At 35.1% G+C, this 16,078-nt stretch overlaps 1 protein-coding gene across 1 annotated transcript in view; it reads left to right on the top strand.

The window, feature by feature from the left end:
- Positions 1-16,078, top strand: part of trmt11 (tRNA methyltransferase 11 homolog) — a 29,464-nt gene that overhangs the window by 5,029 nt on the left and 8,357 nt on the right. Inside the window, exons 8-11 of the mRNA XM_056476140.1 lie at positions 5,562-5,642; positions 5,745-5,909; positions 6,164-6,236; positions 10,210-10,344. Of these exons, the coding sequence (XP_056332115.1) occupies positions 5,562-5,642; positions 5,745-5,909; positions 6,164-6,236; positions 10,210-10,344 (454 nt within the window). The remainder of the gene's footprint in view (positions 1-5,561; positions 5,643-5,744; positions 5,910-6,163; positions 6,237-10,209; positions 10,345-16,078) is intronic.

The following is a 16,078-nucleotide window of genomic DNA, read 5'->3' as shown; positions in this document are numbered from 1 at the left end:
ATGTAATGTGTTTTTCTAAGGCTTAGTCCAGAAGTGCCCAAACTCGGTCCTGGAGTGCCAGTGTACTGCAGAGATTAGCTCCAACTTGCTTCAACACCCCTGCCAGGAAGTTTCTAGTATGCTAGTTGAGCTTGATTAGCCACTTCAGGTGTGTCTAATTGGGGTTAAACTCTCCGGGGTAGGGTTGCACCAGCTGATTGTAATTTCTATCTTAAACTGGACCGTAAACTCCACAGTAGGGGCTGTTTCTCAATTCCAAGAATGCAGAGAACGGACTTGCGTTCTTGTGGAGACCGGTCTTGCCAGGTGTCCTCGGAATAATGAACTCTGGAGACCACGAAAACACGCGTCCTTTGAGAAATGAGATGCTGCGTTCTTTCTGATGGCTTCACGTGTTTTTTAATGGAAAATTATTTAAACATTACAGCATTCATACAATGACTTATTGTTTTTCCGCTTTTCAAAATATATACTATGCATAAAAACATTATAAATATACGTTACACAATATATATAAAACAGATTTTAAAATGAATTTCAGAAAACAAACACCCTTAATGTGTTCATTCCTTTATTAAGATGTCTGTGGTAATGTTTACTTTAACTGTTTCATTTAGTGAAACTCCTGAGGTAAATGAGGGATATCTCTGAACTTTAATAATAAATCTATATAAAGTGCTGCGTTTCCCACCTCCAGTCGCAATGACTTCTGGGATTTCTAGAGCAAGATCGGTGCTCAAGTCTGCATCAGTGCATCCTCGATATCAAGAGCACATCTGGGAAGTTTCACGCGTCCTCTGTCCTAGCGGTCTCGAGTATTGGAACCGAACTTTGGCAGCTGATGATGACATTACACGAGGACGCAAAACTGCTGAAGAACGGTTGCACCAAATGTTTTTAAGGCAAACCTTAGTAACACTTTTTCCTGTGAAGGCGGTAAACAAAGTAATGTTATTTTAAATCGAAAAGAAGCTTATTTTGCTTGTTTTAAGGAAAAACTCACTCAATATTGACACATTATTTCTCAAAACGACAATATTTATTACGTATCTATAGGAATTTTTTGGACTAGAAACAAGACAACCAATAGTTAAGAAAAGCTTTTTTTGCGGTGTAGTATGTCGTAAGCTCTTCGTAAAGTCATGCGTAGTCTCATTAAATGACGTAATGTCCAATTAAAAGCATTTAAATGATTAAACTATTTTAAAATTCTGCATCTAATGCATCTATATATAACTCCTATAAAAATTCCTATAAAATATGAGTTACATTTGTATAGTACATTAAATTAAAGCCAGTCACTAATAACAGATGATGCATATACCTGCATTGTAAGCCGTGAATTCACGCGTAATAGACTTGAAGTTATTAAAACATTCAACTTGATTTTTTTTATACCCTACATAAGAAAGAGAAAAGAGCAGGAAGAAAAACTCAGTCATGAAGAATTTCTCATTGTAATTGATGGATACAATAAACACAAAACACTCATCGAAAGATAATTAAACTCTTCCTTCACAAACCGAAAAAAATGCGAGATTTGTGTGGAAATTAGGGCTGTTAGTAGAGGGAGATCGTTCTTTATTATGATCGCGAGCTCTTCACTGTAAACTAATCTCGCTGTCGTCTCTTTTCTATCATTATACATGGGGGGGAGGCTGCTGTAAATATTTAGTTGGAACATAACTTTATGTTTAACCTAAGTTCAGTGGTGCAACACAAAAATATTTAGTAGTGTGTAAGTTGCAACTTAATGTCCCTTTAAGACACAACTAGGCTACATTTGAACTTACACACTGTTGATGCAACCGGCCCCAGGACACTGGCCCTCCGAGACCGAGTTTTGGGCACCCTGGGCTTAATCTAACAGCGAATCCAGGCCTATGACAGGCATATTATTTGTAAGTTCCTCATCCAACATCTCAAATGCAGAATATTTTTGACAAATGATTCCATTTAGTCTTGCAGATTGTGTTTATTTGGCATGTTTTTAATCAGAACAGTTTAGGCGCTTCATTTCTGTCCAAATTGAAGCAGGTGTTTGTGTCTGTGCCTGATTCTGACTAAAATCACATCTGACAGTCTGTCTGCGTGATTGAGTACACAGTGTGTGCCATCGTCTTCTGTTTCTCATTCGCATTTAACAGGCTCCAGGAGCAGATCTCTATATAAGCTTTTGCGATGGTTCACAAGAATTCACACTTTTCAGTCTCAGTTGGCCCACATTTTCTCTTTCTTTTGACTTTGAAAGTACCACTTTCGAGTGTCATCAGTCAAATGAAGGATTGCTGGCTTTCTGAACAGCATGGGGCTTCATTTCTCTCGCAGACTCTGTCCTGAAGCTAGGCTCTCTGTGAGTTTGTAGCGTGCCATGATGCTGCCAGGCTTTATCATGCATCTGTTGTCACCACATGCACTGAGATCTGCAGGCCAGATGTGCCTGTTTAGTTGCTTTCTGGATTGCTGGAAATCCTTATTGGTCAAACTTTTAAAGTGTCTAACGATTATAAAGATTTACAGTCAAACGCAAGGGTTATCTGTAGAAATCATTTTATTAAAGGATGTGAAATAGTCTAATCTTTATTGTGTAAAGTTTGATGGACTTTTAGTTTTGGTGATACCATGTTAGAAAGAGAGTGTTACAAAGTGACCAAGGCATAAATAACCACAATATGCTTTCTTCTCAAGTATTTGGCTTTCATGGACAAGACTTTTGAGTAGCATTGTGAAGGTACAATATTCTGGAAATTGACAGATTTCTATTGTCCAGTTTGTCTTGATGTGGCTGAAAGGGTCTTTCATTGGGCCTTCATTTGGACAATGGGCTGTTGGAGGGTTTCAGTGACATTTGAAAGGCTCACCATTATGTGGATTCAGGGAAAACTGGAAAGTTAGGCTAACACTTATAAAAGCTTTGTCAGATAATAAACGAAAATACCACCAGGTTTCAGATGAACACCACCAACTGGGAGGAATCTGAAAGTGTTCTAAAATTTTAATCATTGTTCTTTTTCTGTGCCTCAGAATACAGTTATGTGAAAAAGTTAACACTCCCTATGCAATACAAAATCTTTCATATCAGGACATTAAAAAAGACCTTTGGCAGATCTTAAAATGGCCAGGTACTGCTAATCAAATGATCATCAGCAGAAGTTTTAGCAATTTGTTGGTCTGAAATCTTCAGGTGTGTGTGAACAAAGTGCCCGTCCCACAGATAAAACGTAGCTTTAGCCATGTTTACATCCACCTATTTTTATGCACTTTTTGGATATGTGCATAAAAAATGGTTGATGGAAACACCAAGATGCGGATAAACTTTGAAAATGTGCATAGAAAAAAAATGCATATAATTGAGTAGGATAAACTTTTTATTTTATAAAAAAAAAAAAGTGCATAAACTTTGCTGGAAACACTTTTATCGATCAAATTCCAGTATGCGCATTTAAAAAAGTCATGACATTTTGTTAAGATATAATGTGATGATTAAAATGTGTGTGAATGGACAAACCAGCTGGCTGAGCACATTGTAAAACATCTGAAATGTTGTTTTGGTCATTTTAAAACACCTTAACCATTTCAGTATTATTATATCATATATGTTATTATATCATTAATTTCCTCCATTATTGTCAAAAGTGTCTGTGCTCCGCATCTCACGTCTTCAAACGGCACCACGCATTCATTGCATGTCAGCATTTGTCTTCTGAGCTGCATGTCATTTATTAAATATAGAAAAGATTCACGCAGCTTCTCTTAACGCAGCAAATTTAGTTTTTACTTTTGATATTTGGTGCCAGTTAATCAAGAAGTGATGATTTTGTTCTCTTTGACTTGTTGGTTGTAAACGCTGCTTTATTCCTGACTGAAATGCTGTTGTAAGAGCTGCGCAAAACTCAAAAACTCCTTCAGAAGGATCCAGAGACTGATAAGATCATAAAGCAATTGCTTTAAGTTAATATAACTAAATGTAGATCTGTAGGTGTCTGAATCGTAGGGTGTTCTGAGTTTGTGACCCATACACTGCAATTTTATGTCTAGTTTCTAGTTCAAATATCTAATGATTCTTAAATCAAGAAGAATTTCCTTTACAAGGAAAACATATTGTCTTGCGTTAAGAAATAATATGTAAAACATTTTGACTTGAATCAAGCAAAATATTCTGCCAACAGGGTAATCAAAATAATGTAGTTGTTTTTTTCTTAAATGACATTGTTTTTGCTTACACCATTGTCAGATTAATTTGCTTGTTTTAGGGAAAAGCTCACTTAATTTTGACATTTTATTTCTGAAAACAAGATGATATGTTTTGATCATCTCGAAAATGGTTTTTAATTTAAGATTTTATAGATACTTGGACTAGAAACTAAACAAAAAAAAAATCTAAATTAGGAAAGAAATTTTGCAGTGTAGCTTTTCTCTCTAGGCTTTATTTTTGTTAAATAATAACGTCCTGCTGTGATGTTGAGGTTTTATCTTCCAAATTTTAAGACCTGGCAAGGACCATATAGTTTTTTTTGTTTGTTTGTTTATGTCCTGACAGAAAACCATGATATTCATAGGGCGTTCTAACTTTATGACTGTATATGTAATTTAAGAAATAGGGTTGGGTCGATAGACGATGCCATGGTCAATCGCCGATGGCCGAGCCGGCATCCTGAAAAATACACACTTAGGCCCCATTTACACAAATACATCTTAGTTTTAAAATGGCATTTTAAAATGAAAACGATTCACGTCCACACTGCCATTTCATCTAGCATTTCTGAAAAGCCCTCCTTCCACACTATACCGCTGAAAATGCACGTCACGTCACCACACACACACACACACACACACACACACACAATCTGTCATACGCTGCAGTGTATGCGTGCGTCTGAACTCCAGCAGGTGCTTTTATCACAAAACCCCAGAGAGCAGTGCATGTTGGATAGTTTATCAAAGATGTACTGGTGGATCGCGTCTCACTATAATTGTTAAACGTGATATTTAATTAATCTTGCCTCTATCTAACCACTCTTCGGTCTTTTGAATCTATCAGGTAATGTGTCACAGCGTCAGTACACTGCTTCAATCTTTTGCTTCCACGCTTGTACTTAGTAATTTTAGAGAAATCCTCAGATACTGATGGTTGGTTCCTGTTAGTTACCGGTTAGTTACCAAGTTTGTCGACGCCATTATAACGACACAGATCACTCTGCTTATTCATGCCAGAGTCATGTGGAAAACAGGTGATAATTTGTGTGTAACTTATCTTTATTTACTATTTGGTTATGGGTAAAACAAAGACCATGGTCTATGGGTAAAACAAAGACCAGGGTCAGGTAGTTGAAACGGTAGGCTACAAATAATTAATTTGTTATGAATTAATTAATTATTTATAAATAATTTGCGATGTTTAACATTAGACATCGTACGATGCCAAATTGGTCGACATCTCCCAACCCTATTATGAAATGTGTTTAAAAAAAGTGTTCTCTAATGTTTTGTCTTTAATTTCCACTTGTATGTGTTTTGTTTCTTTTCTCATGATTAATTTTTCTTGCCGCTTTGTTTTTCAGGTAGTCTTCTGGTAGCATGTTCACACTTTGGGGCGTATGTATGTGGGACAGACATCGATTATAACACTATCCATGGAATAGGTACAATTTTCTTTAAGCCATCACTCTCATTTTCTTTATGAGTTTTCTACATGGTGTATTGTTGCAATGAGTCCACAACTGTCCTGTTTTAAACTGATGTAGGAAAGGCCAGCAGGAAGAATCAAAAATGGAGAGGACCAGATGAGAACATCCGAGCCAACCTGCGACAGTATGGGGCTGAACATCTCTATGTGGACGTCATGGTGTCTGATGCTTCCAAACTTGTTTGGAGACGAAATGCCCAGTTTGAAGCCATTATTACAGACCGTACGTTGCTTTAAACTCATTGAAGGTGTCATTTTTGTGTGTTAAAATACCCGATTGTACCAGCTAAAAAGTGGTTACAATGCTCAGAAATGCCAGTTGAAGCTGGATTTTGAGTCACATGAGAATACTACTTGTAAACCTCTTTCAGTTAAGTTTATTGATGCAGAAATGACACGCTTCACCTTTAAAGTCACATTTGTTTGTGGTTACTGTTGTTTTGAAGCTTTCAGTGTTTTTCTTTTTCTCTCGTGCAGCTCCATATGGTATTCGTGAGTCCACACGGAGAACAGGATCTCATAAAGATATCATCAAACCTCCTGAGGATTAGTAAGCCTATCACTTTTATTCACCTGCATTTTTAATGGATCCACATTGAAACGCTCTTTAGATATAAGCTAGTCATCCAGTAAGCCTGCTGTGGCACCACTAAGAAAACTAATTGCAAGAGACAAATGATTATGTAAGCATTCTAATGTGTGTGCGAGTCTAATACTGTTATAAAGTTTAGAGGAATAATATGTAGAGAATTAAGTCTGTAAAGTAACAGAAAATTACTGGCGGTTTATTACTAGGCTTTTTACCATCATTTACAACAATAGTCCACACAATATATCACTTCAAACTGTTATAAATGTCTTTCTTTAAACAACATCAATTCTAGTTGGAGAAAAAAAATCAAGGTCCCGAAATGCAATTCAAAAGCATAAATAAGTAAAAAAATATATATATATATTAATTACAGAATTTGAAATAGTACGGTTAATTTACTCTTATTTTCAGTGTGCTGATTGCTATTGTTAGTTCTAGCTAGAGAAAAATGAAAATATCTTGAATATTGGACTTTTATGTGTCTGATACTGATTATTAGGGGAGGTCATTGGCGTTGAATTTAATCTAAGTCTTGGTTTGATCATTATAAATGAAAGCAGTTCTGTAATGAGACTCTTTCCCAAACTGTCATCATTTATTCACACTTCTGTTGTTTCAAAACACAAAACGTTTAAACGTTTGTTCATTTCTAGAATGTGTTAGTCAATGCTTTTTATGCAAGTAGTACACTTCAAACAAGTCGCTAATTACCTGATTAACAATGTGTTATTGGTGAACGTGATGTGCTTTTGAGATGTTTTCAAAAAATCTACAAAACCTCAGTGAATGTTTCATTTATGAATGTAACTAATCTGGTTTATGAGTTAAACCTCTGTACTTAATTCATTCGTTGTAGTAATTCCATATTATTTTTGAATAATGACATATTTTTAGTTTTTCCATTAAATGAATATAAAGAAGTACTCGTGATTTATATAATGCATTTATGATCCACTTTTTATGGAATTTTTACTTGATTATTATAGGCTTTATTGACCTAGAAAGTTTCAACATTTTCTGTCAGTCTTGGTACACAATGTAACTACAGAAGAATTAAGGTTTAAAGAGCCCCTGTTTTGCATTATAAAAGGTCATATTTTGGTTTTGGGAGTCTCCAAGAACAGGCTGGTATCCATGCAAGGTCTAAAAAACACTTCATCGTCTTATAATATGCATTTATTTTTACCTAATTATCCCAGCGACTCCCATATGATTAGTTCAGCGATTCATTTGTTCCTAAACCCCTCCTTAGCACGAAGCGAATCTGCACTGATTGGTCCGATGACCCAATCTGTTGTCATTGGTCGACTGCATTCAACGCATTGATGGATTTGATCTTCAGTGTTTGGACTCTCACCAGTGAATATTAAACCACACTGAACTGAACTGAACTTAATCTCTGAAAACTGAACTGACACTGTTTCAATTTACTATAATCTTCTATGTGAAACTGCTTTGACACAATCTACATTGTAAAAGTACTATAGAAATAAAGGTGAATTGAATTGAGAGAAATGCCCAAAGAGTATGCCAAAAATGGCAAAGTAGCAAAGAGTATGTGAGAGCCCAATGCAGGAATGCAAATAAAAAAATGCAGTTAAACACCAGCATATACTCTACTCTTAAACCTAACCCCAAGTATTAACATCGGCACAAATTCAGTATTAATCCACACAGTGGAAAAAGTTGAACTATTTGGCCATAGCAAAATCAAATGGCAGAGGATCGCAAGTTCAAAACGCATTTAAATCGGTAAAGGAAGAAACACATGTCACGTTTTCAACATGGTTTTGGATGCAATATGTGAACCGCCCCATACAGATTTAACCTGAGAGATGCATTACAAGAACTAATCTATAATAGATAAGTGATTGCAAGCCGCGCGGGGTGATTACAACTTATAACACACAATTTAACACATATTTTGCAAACTACACAAAATGAGGCAACAGTTTTAATTACACTTACATAATATGATCCAGAGGAAGAAGAAACTGGTCCATGTGAACTGCAACAGTTATTGGTCCCTGTCAAAGTCTGACAAAGTCCCATATGTAATAGTCTCTGCTGCTCCTTGCTTTAATAGCTAACGGCCGACAAATCCCGCATTGCAGCGTAAGTTATTGTATCAAAAAGCAGAAAAATGACAGGAACAAACACAGCACTAGGTTGGCCATACTGTGGTGTTGTTGTGAAAATTAACTTTTAACCCTTTATTCCCCCTCAGCCGAATCTCCATCTGTCAGTCATCGTCATCTTCGTGTCATGATCAGTCCCACGATCCCCCGCGCTCCGTTAGTGTCTGAAGGGAAAGGCGTGTTCACATTTTACTGGAACTGCATATTTGGTGATGTACCGCATCAACGTCAGTGCGTTCAGGCAAAATACCTGAACCCGACTCGATTAATTTATTCGACTCTGAGTCGACTATTTCGTTAAAGAATCAATAGTTTTAAAATTGGTGCACCTCAGCTGGATGTTTTCATTCACTAAGAGCTGTGTTACACACTGCATGTTGAGGTAATTTTCAAAAACCCATAATAGGGGCTCTTTAAATAGGAAAATAATCAAGACTTTTGTTTTTATAATTTTGAGCAAGATGCTTATTGTCAACTGTAATACGATTCAATGATTTATGTTAAACTTATCTAAAAGCACTCCCACCAGACCAGGAGATTAACTAAATGGATTTAAACATGCTAAAACTCAACTGTTTAGCTCTAATCGTGTTACTGTTTCTTTAAAGGTCCCGTAAAGTGCTTTAAAATTTGCACTTTTATTCGATATTTGACATAATCTCAACCAATGACTATAGAATACACTTAAGACTTAAAAGCATCTCGTTTTTATCACAGCTCTGTCAATGAGAGGGTTTGAGTTTAAGCACATGAAATGTGGAGCGTCTTGAAGGAAGTGTGGCATATCAGATACTAGAGAACATTTGATTGGTCACAATTTTATGAGCGACTGAAGTATGAGGTGATTGTTGATCTATTTAAGTGAAAGTGACAAACTGCAAGCTCCGCATGCTTATATCTTATGAATGGGATTTTTATCACTGCTTTGGTGCGCACTAGCTTGTAGATATCCTAAAAACTAACAACACTGATACTAACATCTAAAAACATTTATATTAATTTCATGGGATCTTTAAAGCTTCAAACACTGCATGGAAAAGTGTGACTAGTGCATTCAAACTTTCTTTTTCTTTGAGGAAAAACTAAATCAAAATTAGTTACCATTTGAGTACATGCTAAAAAATGACTTTCAAATTGGCGAGCTATCCTCTATAACTTCTGTAAAGAACCAAATTTAGGCGTGGCATAATGGCTCAGTGGTTAGCACTGTTGCCTCACTGCAAGAAGGCCGCTGGTTCGAGTCCCAACTAGGCCAGTTGGCATTTCTGTGTGGAGTTTGCATGTTCCTCAGCCCTCGGTTCCAATCAAGGTCTCAGAGACCTCTGACCTAGTTTGGTGGTTCCTGAAAAACTTACGCAGAGACAGGCAAATGCACTGAACATTCTTACATAGAGCAGTGTGTTAACATATTCATTAGTTAAAATCATTTCAAAGTTAAATACTTATTTAAATAATCAAATAATCATATTTAATAAAGATAATGAGAAACAGGATGATACAAGAAGGATAAATCCTTAATCCATGATGAGACGTGTTGGAAGGTATAAATCCGAGTCCTTCAGTCTATAGTGTATGAGTGTGTGTGTGTGTGTGAATGAGTGTGTATGGGTGTTTCCCACTTCTGGGTTGCATCTGGAAGGTCATTCGCTGGGTAAAACATATATGATGGAATAGTTGGCAGTTCATTCCGCTGTGGTGACTCTTGATAAATAAGGGACTAAGCCAAAGTGAACTGAATTTACCTGCTTTTTCTAATTAAATTCTGTTATCTTGTGTTTCATATCCCATTGCAGTTCTGGAGAGAGTCATGTGCCGGTTTCAATGGCTTACCATCTCAGCGATATCTTTGCTGACCTCTTGAATTTTGCAGCCCATCACTTGGTTTTAGGAGGACGTCTTGTCTACTGGCTTCCCATCTACAGGCCAGAGTAAGTAAATGTAATAGACTGAATGGTCACATGCATTTGACTCTTCTCTTCGGATTGAACACTAGGGGGCTATCTTGTCCTTTTTTTACATCTGTAGATAAAAGCTCAAAACATATCAGTAGCAGAAGCTAGTTAAACCTGCTCAGGCTTGTGGACCTGCGGTCAGTGGAGCAGGTGTGAAGCTGTGGGGTGTTTTCCATTGACCACAAACAGCAGCGTCCACAGATCATGCCACTCTCTGATTACAGGGAACAGTAGTGAGTCAAAGAACGTACCTGCTGCTTAATCTGCATCTTTGCTTCACCTCTGTTTCTCTTGTAGACAGATTTTCCATCATGTAGTTACGGGATTTACTCCCTCGGGATTGCTGATGCCAACAGTAATTAGTTTAGCTGGCGTCGTCATTATTTGATTTATAAGTAGAGTCGTGCAGGTACGGTCGCATCTTGCAATTGTTTTTTGCAGCATGTTTATTCATGTAATTATTTAAAGATTGATTCATGTCAAAACGCTTAAACGAGAAAAGCACATTTTCAGTTAGTATGATTTATTTATTTATTTATTTATTTATTTATTTATTTATTTATTTATTTATTTATTTATTTATTTTATTGCAGAGCTTGGGGGATCAGAGGGAGCACTCCTGCTTGGCCCCACCCTGATCCTATTTATTTATTTTTTTATTAAATATTTCTGCAAGTGCATCAGAACTGACAGAAAAATAAATACAAATATTCAAAAGATATTTAACATTTTCATAAAAATGTTTACGATACTTTTGAAAGACTTTCAAAAATACTAAGTAGCAAAACTGTTTTTCACATAATAACTTAATAAAAAATATGTACCATTCAAATCTACACCCAATCTACATATTAAACATTAAATAATTGTTTTAAGTATATATATATATATATATATATATATATATATATATATATATATATATATATATATATATATATATATATATATATATATATATATATGTATATATATATATATATATATATATATATATATATATACACCTTACATGAAATGATGAAATTTAGTTTATGTAAATGCAATTTAAAAAGCTTTATCAACATAAAACAGCTTTTTAAATTGCATTTACATTTTAAAACACAGTTTAAGACATAATTACTGTTTTTTTAGACTGTTTCACTTATTTTTGGAGTGCCAAGATCTTATGGTTTTGTTGTTTATCTTTTCAAATCCCTTATCTAAAGACCACAGACAAATTAATTACTTTTAGTTTTATTTTGGATTACCATTTTCTGATTGCATGTTAATTACCTAAAATGTAATCCATAATGTTCAAGCTCCAGCTTTCTTTCAAAGTAGGTCTGTCAAAATACTTTAATGGTAGACACATTAAAAGGACAAACTTTCATTTAGTAAGTTCTTTTTCCTTAGCTTACATTTTTTTTTCCTCCTCTTTTTTTATTAAATATTGAAAACTGAAGCCATAGATGCTGAAGTTTCACATGAATAATACATTTACTCGGTTTTAACAAATATTTGCATCTCACTTGAGAGCTACACAAATAAAATAAAAAAATCACGATAATAATTTTTTTTTTAAACAGCACTGTTGTGCACCAGACCTACATGGTTCGGCAAAACATGCATTTCAGTAGGGTGAGAGTAGTGCTGTTTTCAAAATAATAGCCATGTTAATAAAGGCTTTTTCACTTTATCACTTACTTTTTTAGTGCCTTGGACTTTGATTTTATTATTGGATATTTATGAATTCCTAATCCAAAAAGCACTGACGCATAATTACCCATAAGCACTTTTAGCTTTATTTAGGATTACTATTTTTTATGTTCATTTGTAGAATGTAATCCATAATGTTCAAGATTCAGTCTTTCAAAGTAGGTCTGTCAAAATACTTTAATGGTAGACACATTAAAAGGACATGGTTTCATTAAGTACGTTTTCTCCCCCTTAATTTACCCCTTTTCTCCCCTTTTTATTGAAATCTTGAAAACTGAAGCAATGGATACAAGAAATTCAGTTTCACCATCAATAAATTAAATTTACTGTTTGTCTCAGGTTTAACAAATACTTGCATCTCACTTGAGTACTAGAGACATAAAAGTAAAGCCTTTTTGTTCAGAAACCTGTCTTGACTGAATTACACTGTAATAAATTTGTTGCTGCCTTAAATTAGGCTGAATAATAATACAATTTTATTTCAACTCAGATCACACTTGTGACTTGAAAGACCCAGTTAAAATTGATATAATTTAAAATAATTAATTTAAAACACAACTGAAGTTAAATCCTGATAAACATTTTTTAAAATAGGTTTATTTAAATTCAAATTTATGCTATCATGACTTTTGATCATATATTTATTTTTATAGTGTTGTGTTTGCTGACAGTTTTAAAATTTATAACATTGGATCACCACAAGGAGGTGCTGTGGCCAGCGACAAAATGACTGCATCTTCAGAGCAGGCGTGCACGTTAGTATAGCAACAGTTGTGTTTATAAACTGTGGTGTCAGAGGAGTGGATGACTGCTGCTGGAATCTGAGGGCTTCGCTGTTGATTACCCTTGTAACAGTTTGAAGTGGAAACAGCCCTCAGTATCCAATTCATCCGCTTCGTCCTGAGAATAGGAAGTTCACAGACCAGAGGAAAACACTTCTGTCATAGCAAGCGGCAAGATTTCCAGATTCCTTATGATGCAATGGAGCATTCACAACAAACAAAAATAAATAAATGAGGGATTACAGAGTAACACACCCTAACAATTTTTATAATTGTGTCCACATGGAATAGACATCAACATGACAGTAAAAAGACAGTGTTTTGATTTGTTTGACACTTTTTTTGACCTTTACTACTTGTTTTGTTACCATTGTAAACAGAAGAATCAGCTTTTTTTTATTGGATATGGATATGTCATAATGCATGAGTCCAGTATACTGAAATAAATTGATACGGATGTAGACTGGTTTTCTTGATTTTTCTAGATTTTTGTCATAGTTTGTCATTCAAAAATATATATATTTTAATGTAGTTGTTGTTTTATCTGTAAAAATAGGTTAATTATAAACATACTTGACTATGCTGTAAAAAATGCTGGGTGCCACACAAGTCCTTCATGTTGTCCCAACACAAATTGATTAAAGGAACTTAATTGTTTTTACAAATTTAAGCAGATTGAGCATAAAATTTTTAAGTTGTCGCAAAAATACTCAGGATTTGTGATGATTTCAGCTCTATGAATTCAGCTCATTTTAAATAAGTAGTTTGAAAAAGTAGCAAGAATACATTTCTGACCTTTACTACTTGTTTCGTTACCACCGCAAACAGAAGAATAATCTCTTTTACTGGAAGTGGACTTGATGAGGTGAAGACAGATATGAGTGTAATCCACATGGGACGTTTAGTCAGTCAGTCATTAGTACCCCATAATGCACTGACTCATTGTCCTATATTCAGAAATGTGATTCTGTCATATGATTTCAACGGACTCCAGAGGGCCCTTTTCCTGGAAAGCTGACATTTGTTAGACATTTCTCCAAGGTGACAGGAGTAGCTCCGTGTAAACAGTGCGATAGAGAATATGCGTGCTCCGTATGCCTCCTTGTTTTGCTTTGTCAGGTCCGTTGAAAAGAGGGCACATAATTTATGATTTGTTTGAAACGCAGCTAACTGTGTGTGCGCAATGCTTTGTGGATCAGTGGCTTTGTGTGGATGAGGTTCGGCTACAGCTAGCAGCCCTCGAAATTATTTTTTTTTCATTGATTTCTGGCCATATTTACGTAATCGTCTGAAAAATGAAGGGAGTCGGTGCGTGCGAACGCGTCTGTCAGCACGTGAATGTTAACAGCCCACCAGCTCAACTCCCTGCTGAGTTAATGTCCCTACTAACTGTCTTCACAGCCGCTGGACACAATGAAGAGTTTGGAAGTTCGCAGTGTTTCTTATGGTTAAGGCAGGCCTCCAGATAGTGATTAAATCGGTCACTAATTCAACAAAAAGTGTGATAAAATCTAGACACGACTGGTGATGTATATGGTTTTTATCAGGTAGTATTTCTTGAATGAACACAACAGCTGTGTAGGGGCAGCATTCCAAGGCAGGAAGGCATCAAGGCATGTCCAAATCCAAATTCTGCTTCACATCTCTCTGGAGGCACGTTCTTCTAAGTGAGTCGTCCTTCATAGCCTTTGATGTCCTACAAACCTGTGCATCCCATTTCTGACAGTCTAGCTAAAATTTAAAGACGTGGGTGTCATTTTGTGGGTAAATTAGGGCTGCACAATATATTGATTCAGCAACGAAATTGCAATGTGTGTGTCTACAATAATCACATCGCAAAGATCTGCAATGTTGAGTCTGAATTATAGTCGAGTAGGAGCTACAGAATTATATTTAATCAATGTATTTGTACAGAATTTACATGGTTAATGCAAAAAAAATGGTCTTGTTTCTAGTCCAAATATCTACGTTTCAAAGAAAAAAACAGATTGTTTAACTTCCCCTATTGGTAGATATATTAGCTATCTTTAAGGAAAATCTCCTAATTGTGACTTGATTCTTCAGACAGTGGAAACAAAACAATATTTTTACTTGCTCTAAGAATTTTTTGATATTTGGACAGGAAACAAGACAAAACTAAAAAAGCCTTTTTTTTTTCTTATTTCATTTCTGTACCTGCATACTGTTATACTCGATGATGCTATTCAAACTTTCTTGTGAAACGATATTCATATCGCAATATTTATCAAAGAAAAATAAAATATTGCAATATCAGATCCAATATCGTGCAACCCTTGTTCCCAAACATCTTAAAGGTACTTTCATTTGAGACATGGATTCAAGGCCTGGAAAGTACTTAAAAACAGACAAGTCCTTGAAATTTCTTGAATTTTATTTGAAATTAAAGTTGTGCTATTTCAACAATGGTGCTGTTAAAAAAAAGAGATTCTTAATTAAAAAATTAATTTACAATTTAAATTTACAGTTTTGTATGGTTTAATAAATGAACGAATTATGCAATGTTATAATCTTCTTTCAGAAACCTCGTTTAATTATTACCAGTATTGAACACAAGTTTTATTACAGATATCTGAACATGACTTTAAAATGGTCTAAATTAAAAAAAATTACACCTTCACAATTAATGGTGCTTTAAAAAGTCCTTGAAAGTCTTTCAATCTGGTGTTTATGAAATTGTGGGACCTCTGTATTAGGCATGAGCGGTATAAGCTTCTGATGGTATGATAACCTTGGATTAAAATATCACGGTTTCACAGTATTGTGATTACTGTTCTAAATTATGCTCTTTTTAAATGTCTGGTAAAAAACTAAAACTTTTTTTCCCCTTTAAACACAATATTTTTTACACAATTTTATTTTGAGAAAAATATTTTGTAGCATTAAACATGTCAGGCTAAATAATTCAGATGAATCATTCACTTCTGCTGTCTTCATTAGTTTCAAGAACACAGATTCTTTATGATTTAAAACGGCATCTTTGGAGATATTTTCTGCTGGAGAAAAAAAACGTAAATAATTAATCTTACATATACCATAGGAATGGTATAGCAGAAAATTTTGGTGGTTTTAAAACCTTGACTTTTCCAAACCGTGGTATACCATGAAAATGGTTATTGTCCCATGCCTAGTCTGCATAGTTGATCAGCACAACAGTTGAGAATACATACGATTTGTGGGGTCATTGCAAAGTATAACAAAAACAGATTGAA

The sequence above is a fragment of the Danio aesculapii genome, chromosome 16, assembly GCF_903798145.1.
Source record: "Danio aesculapii chromosome 16, fDanAes4.1, whole genome shotgun sequence".
In the NCBI taxonomy this organism is placed as follows: domain Eukaryota; kingdom Metazoa; phylum Chordata; class Actinopteri; order Cypriniformes; family Danionidae; genus Danio; species Danio aesculapii.
This window is presented reverse-complemented; position numbering and strand designations above follow the sequence as displayed.